General features: G+C 44.8%; 1 protein-coding gene across 1 annotated transcript; it reads left to right on the top strand.

Moving 5' to 3' along the window:
* The first annotated feature begins 1,291 nt into the window (after window positions 1-1,291).
* LOC119330564 (probable beta-1,3-galactosyltransferase 2) lies at window positions 1,292-5,830 on the top strand. The gene is made up of 11 exons (XM_037603677.1): window positions 1,292-1,816; window positions 2,820-2,919; window positions 3,019-3,077; window positions 3,188-3,384; window positions 3,515-3,578; window positions 3,705-3,777; window positions 3,871-3,991; window positions 4,106-4,193; window positions 4,283-4,408; window positions 4,548-4,657; window positions 5,179-5,830. The coding sequence occupies exons 1-11, from the start codon at window positions 1,701-1,703 to the stop codon at window positions 5,325-5,327; spliced, it is 1,203 nt and encodes a 400-aa protein (XP_037459574.1). The 5' UTR covers window positions 1,292-1,700; the 3' UTR covers window positions 5,328-5,830.
* Window positions 5,831-6,803: the final 973 nt, after the last annotated feature.

Here is a 6,803-nt window from a genome sequence, read left to right as displayed (position 1 = left end):
TGATTCCCCTAGGGTAGGCCCATGACAAGGATTCGGCCCAGCATGGCCTATGGCCCTAGCCTTCATCAGGAGAATCGCTCGGTCGGGCCGGCATCGATAAAACACCACAATGTCCTTCCGACGTGACCAAGACGTGGTCAATCAAGTCGAATGTTACCCGCGACGCCATCAAGATTACTCTTACGGCAACCTGCTAATTCCATGTGTAACTGCCACCATTTTGGTGATTACTGCGCCATAGCTCATAACAACCCTTGTAACTCCACCGTCTCACCGTAGTATATAAGGTTGGAAGGGCGCGAGACATAGACATGTTCACTCAAGTCTACAAGCTAGGCAATTCCTCTGTAATAACTCAGCTCACACAAGAGAGAAACACATCCATGCAGAAACAGGGTATTTCCCCTATGACAGGGGTTGAACATGGGTAAAACATTCACTATGTGAAATCTCGTATCTATATCCATTAGGTGTGACTTGCCTCTACAAAATCCTCAAATCATGAACATTGCCTTGAAATCCCCAAAATCGGACTTAAAAATCTCTTACCATATCCTATAAAACATTATTCAAAAATGGTGTTCGTCGGAAATTATCGTAACCACTTTTATCCTCTTAATGTGACACTAGGACAACAAAAATGTCCGTTCTAAAAATGTAAAACAAATCCTCTCTATACCCTACTTCATTTTTCGTATCAAATTTTGACTTGTAATTTTCGTCAACAAAATGTGGGTTATACGTCATCAAAACTATATCATCCATAAGTTGTTTGAAACGTACATCCAATGGCATATACTCCCTCTGTAAAGAAATATAGTACTTTTTATGGCATACACCTCACATTTTATTGATAAAAAATAATTCTCCAAGTTAGACATAAAAAATTGAAGTGTCTTGTATAAAAAGGCGGAGGGAGTTATAAAAAAACACGACACCCAAAGTTAACAAAAAAACACGGGACCCAAAGTACAGTTTACAGTAACAGTAGGCAGAGATTCTCCAAAACCAATCATTTGCACTATAAAATTTCCGGAAGATAAACACAAAGCTGAGGGTTTGACTTGACCATGGAAGAGCCAAATTTACAACTTGTCCCCACCAGTCCAAACCCTTCACAATCCAACTAACTTTACCCGGGCGTTAATGCTGACATGCCAGTGACAGTAATAATTCTATAATCCACCAAGACCCAAAGTTTAAACCAAGAAGATAACCACCAGATTAAGCCGGGCCGGTGCGCGCCCTGCCCCCATACAAGCGCTGCCGAATAAATCTGGGCGGGCGCGAGATCCCTTGCCTCCCTCGGACTCCACACCGCCCGCTCGCTGGCTCACCCACACGCATCACAGATCGGAGATCGCACGCACGCACGCCCGCAGTTGGTGCGTCCTCCTCCTCGCGCTCCCCTTCCCCTTCCCCTTCACTTCAAAGACACCGGCCACTCGGAGCGAACCCGGACAGGAATCCGGAGAGGGAAGCAAGGTGGAGGGAGACTTGCGCCTCACAAAAGTGAGAGCGAGAGCAGCGGGAGGTGGAGGTGGAGTGGAAGCAGGGACCATTAGATTCTTGATGCTCGGCTTGAAGTTTCTGTAGTGTGATCATGCTTTCCCCCAGAGTAAAGCGGCCCTGAGCAGCATTAGGTGACCCGGGCTTGGTGTTGCGGAGAGGGGAAGAGAGAGCGGGAGAGAGGGAGGGAGATGACGAGGGGGTCGGGAGGAGGGGACGAGCTGCTGTTCAGGGGCACCATCTCCCGGAAATGGACCTCTCTGCTCTGCCTCAGCAGCTTCTTCGTCGGCCTCATCTTCACCAACAGGTGCACACCATGCTTCTTCTTCCTCCTCCTCCTCTTCTCCTTCTTCTTTCCCGCTCCTGATTTTCTGTGAGTTCGCTTGGATGGTTCATCAAGTTTCGATCGCTCTGACGTTTCTGCATGCAGTTTTGCTTGGACCGCTCAGTTTCTTCTTTTCTTTGCATATTCGTGCTTGTCTCCTTGGACCTGCCTTGAGTTCTTGATGAGCTCCAGATAGCCATGAACAATGCCCGCCCGTGTACGTTCTGCCTGTTATTAGGCTTCTTAGGCCGCTTGCACACACGCAGAATAAATTTGCAGCAGCTAATTCCAATCATGTCCTAGCGAATGTCTCCGTCTCGAGCAGAGTCCTCTGCAAAATCACCGAATCCCATTGGTTTATCGACTTCCCTGTGATCACCTCACCCCATTTTTTCCAAGGGCCAGGCGAGTACTACCCAGTACCCACCCACAGGCCCCAGGGCGACCACCAATACTATAGCTGGCGTACCCCTCTCTCTGTCCGCACGACTGTTGCTGTAGCGTACTCCCACCGGAGTCGTGAGCGTGGAATTCCGGGGGCCTGTACCCCGCGGTGTACTTCACTGGCGGATGAGTTGCTTCTTTATGTCTCAAGATCTTGCATCGCGAGCAGGCCACAGGGCCATTAAGCGCGAACTGCCCGCCCAGCATCTGCCACCAGTCTACCTGTCGCCGACAACATAGTGGTTCCTCCGTTTCAAAAAAAAAAAAAACATAGTGGTTCGGTTTCTGTTGCCCCAGCCCCACCACCCGGAAGAACACAAGTGGTTTGGCTAAGTAGTACTAGTAGTAGTAAAAGTATAATCACTTTCACTTTTGGGGGTACTTGATCCGATAAAAAATTCGGCAGTGGCTTACTAGCTGATCACGAACAGCTACAAGTACTCTTCTTCCGTTTTTCTGGTGTTTTCTAATGTTTAGGCTCTTGCTATCGCAAATGACTCTGTTCGGCGCTGTAAATTTTATTTGCTGGTTGATGATGCAGGATGTGGACCGTCCCGGAATCCAAAGAAATCATCAGGAGGTCGGCCCTCGAATTGGACAAAATGAATCTCGTCTCTTCTAGTGATTGTGCGCTCAAAAGCGTAAGCATACATATATCCTTCCACTTGTCATGTCTGATTGCCGACTTTCGCTTGTGTGATGTGATCACTGATCCCTCCTTTCTTTTGAAAATACAATAGATCAATAACGAGCCAAAAGACTATGTTGGGCAAGTCCAAAGAATTGAAGATGCTATACAGTAAGTAGACCAAGTGTCGAAACAGTAGATCATTTTCATTCTACTTAGAAATTCTGAGACCACACTGAAGTGTTGAGTGGAGGCTTACAAATAATTCCTTGTGCCATCAGGACGCTGGACAAGACAATATCAAACTTGGAAATGGAGCTAGCCTCGGCCAAGGCGACGCAGGACTCTATCCTCAACGGCGGCGTACCGTCGTCGGAACCGGCGGCAAAACGGAAGTACTTCATGGTCATCGGCATCAACACCGCGTTCAGCAGCCGGAAGCGGCGAGATTCAGTTCGCGCCACATGGATGCCTCAAGGTTCTTGCAGTTTCTTGTTCCTGCCTTAAGATACTTCCTCGTAACAAAAATTCCATGAGCTGCTTTTCGCTGCCTCGGCGCCGACCTTGTGTGATGTGTCCCCTGACCTGCGTTGCCGGATTTACTGCAGGGGAGAAAAGAAGGAAGATGGAAGAGGAGAAGGGCATCATCATCCGTTTCGTCATAGGTCATAGGTTAGTCCATCGATCATGCATTGCCTTTATAAAAAAAAGCAGTGCACTTTGACATTTTGTATGGTTAATCTATGTTAACCCAACCATAAATTCAGATTACTGACATCTGAAACTTGCCCTTTCCAGTGCAACATCTGGCGGGATACTGGACAGAGCAATTGACGCGGAAGACAGAGAGCATGGCGACTTCCTGAGGCTGGTAACTTCCTTTGAACGCACAACACAGTACTGACTGATGATTGTATGTAGCCGTAGTACAGCAGTATTAACAGTCACTCATACTGTCATGCAGGACCACGTTGAAGGGTACCTGGAGCTCGCAGCGAAGACAAAATCCTACTTCGCCAAAGCCGTCTCCACGTGGGACGCAGAGTACTTCGTCAAGGTGGACGATGATGTGCATGTAAACATAGGTCTGTGCTACATTATTGCAGATCTTGGAGGTCCAAAAGATAGTACACTGTTCATTTAAATGAAGCTGTCTCACTGGTGTGTGTGTTGACGAGATTCGACCGTATAAACTGCAGCAACTCTTGGAGGCATATTGGCCAGGCATCGTTCCAAGCCCCGAGCCTACATCGGCTGCATGAAATCAGGCCCGGTCCTCGCTCAGGAGTAAGCTCGCTCGCCACTGCTACGACGCCTTTCTTCTTGCATTGGTTCCCTTGCAGCAGCTGCTGAGATGAAGTTGTTGGCCGTTTCAGGGGTGTGAAATACCATGAGCCGGAGTACTGGAAATTCGGCGAGTGGGGAAACAAGTACTTCCGGCACGCGAGCGGTCAGCTGTACGCCATCTCCAAGGATCTGGCCTCCTACATATCAATCAACCAGTAAGCAAATGTTAAGAATGTTTTTTGTGCTCCCTTCTTGTGCCGACTGACTGAATTTTCTACGCACAAGTCAACACCTGCCCATCGCATCGCTGACCATATATAACCTAACCCTGATGATTGGATGGCGACATTTCAGGCATGTTCTCCACAAATATGCCAACGAGGATGTGTCGATAGGGGCCTGGTTCATCGGAGTAGATGCCGAGCACGTCGACGATCGCCGGCTCTGCTGCGGCACGCATCCAGGTACTGAATTGCGTCCTCTTTGAGACGAATTCGTCGGTGGTAACATAACATGCCAGTCGGCTACCGCCTGTATGTGGCTGCTGATTAATATTTTAGCACACACAGCTTAGTCGGCCTGTATGCAATCATTCCGCAAGGCAGCGTAAGTATTCTTTAATGTGTATGTAGTTCGGATCTGGAGCGGTTGGCAGTCAACTTCAGTAAGTAGGTGTGGTATCAGCTGTCATAAGCATGTGCTTCTCGACGTTGTTGTTAGGGTTCCTCGTGTGCCATCAGTCTTTCCGGACATTAGACATCTCATCTTTCCCTTTTTTTTTCTTAAACTAACACGTCGCCTCAGGTACAGTTTCTTCGGTGAAGTGTAATGACAAATATGCTGAGTATTCGTCGATGTGAACTAAAATTTGATGACATCTGACAGAAAACTCTTCTACATAGACCTATCAGTATAGAAAGAAGATCACTTTTTCAGTCAAAATTCGGACATATTTGAGCTAACTGTTCATGTCACAATTGTGCAGACTGTGAACGGAAGGCTCAGGCGGGGAACGTGTGTGCTGCGTCGTTTGACTGGAGCTGCAGCGGCATCTGCAAGTCGGCGGATCGGATCAAGGAGGTCCATCGGCGCTGCGGCGAGAGTGCGAACACTATCTGGAACGCAACCTTCTGAACTGAAGATTCTTCAGACTTTAAGCGCTGCTGAAAGGAGAAAGACACATAACATCCGTATACAATTCTTGCTTTAACGGAGGGTGGCCGGATATTATAGCGATCAACTGGTATATGTCAAGGTGGTGGATGAAAGAAAATTCATTGGTGGCCCCTTCAGAGCGTGGGATGCTTGTACACTCATGTACAAGTACAAGCTCGGCCGACATGAGGAGCTTTGTTCTTCCTTCTTACGTTAATTTTTTAAAATCTTGTAGTGGTTTGATTGATTAGGAATTGTATCAGTGTACGTAGGGGAGCTTTTCTGTTTTAGTGCTTGAAAAGATCCCAGCAAGATTACTTATAAATATGAGGAGATAGTGGAGAGGGTGATGTGGTGATAAAAGAGTGGAAGGAGAGGGAGATCGGCGGGGTTCTCCCCCCACCATTCTTGCCAAATGCTCATTGGTGGTGATGTATGCTATCAAGTTATAATAGCATAATAAGATATTTTTTGGATTTCCAGTTGGAGTTGTGCGCAAGCGTACACGTGGAATGGTCTTCTTGCTTGCTTTCCTTTTAGAAAATATATTCTTGCTTGCTTTCCTTTTAGAAAATATATATATGAAAAATCTAAATTACTTTGTTGTTGTATTGATATGATCATTGTGAGGAGTATATATTTACTTATTTAGGCCATGTTCTGGAACTCTCCAGCATCAAATCCAGTCGATCTCCATCTGCAGGAGCTATAAATCGCCCGTTGCTCTCGTGAGCATGCTAGTCGGCCGACCCTTTACTGTAGCAGTGGGGTTTTTTTCCCTGTGTGGTTTTCATCAGCTTTTTCACTCGTTGCGACCTTTTTTCTGTTATTCATTTATTACATTTCATTTGTCTTTTTGGTTTTATTTTTTTCTGGTTTTCACAGGTTTTCTTTGGGGTTTTTTCCTTTTGTTTATTTCTCTCTTTTCAACTTTTTTCAACACATGACCTTTTTTCTAATACATCAGGAATATTTTTCTATACAAATTTATCATTTTTTTGAATATTTTTTTGACGTCTATTCTTTTTTCAAACACATTGTACATGTTGGGTACATATATAAAAGATTTTTATACATGTTTAACATTTTTTTCAAATATATGGTTAACCATTTTTTCATATACATGATTTTGAACAGTTTTCTGAATATGTACCAAACATTTTACGAATACATGTTGAAACAACTATTTGAATGTTACAGAACATTTTTTTTATCTATGTGAACATTTGTTTACATCGTATAAACATTTTTTTAAGTGACACAAATATACTTTTGAAATGCATGAGCTTTCTTTAAATGTAATGTCTGCTTTTTTTAATGGTACGAAACATTTCTTTGAATTAAATAAACATATTTTATATTGTAGTCATTTTCTAAAATTTTCACATACATGTTATTGAAATTCATGAATATTTTTAAATTGTAACAGACATTTTTTGAATGGTATTAACATTT

Source organism: Triticum dicoccoides, chromosome 7A (genome assembly GCF_002162155.2).
Source record: "Triticum dicoccoides isolate Atlit2015 ecotype Zavitan chromosome 7A, WEW_v2.0, whole genome shotgun sequence".
NCBI classification, from domain to species: Eukaryota; Viridiplantae; Streptophyta; class Magnoliopsida; order Poales; family Poaceae; genus Triticum; species Triticum dicoccoides.
This window is presented reverse-complemented; position numbering and strand designations above follow the sequence as displayed.

Coding starts and splice junctions, on each gene's coding strand:
- LOC119330564 (XM_037603677.1), top strand. CDS start 1,701: ATGACGAGGGGGTCGGGAGGAGGGGACGAGCTGCTGTTCAGGGGCACC. Junction 2,920..3,018: donor GTGATTGTGCGCTCAAAAGC/GTAAGCATACAT, acceptor AAAATACAATAG/ATCAATAACGAGCCAAAAGA. Junction 3,078..3,187: donor AGAATTGAAGATGCTATACA/GTAAGTAGACCA, acceptor TTGTGCCATCAG/GACGCTGGACAAGACAATAT.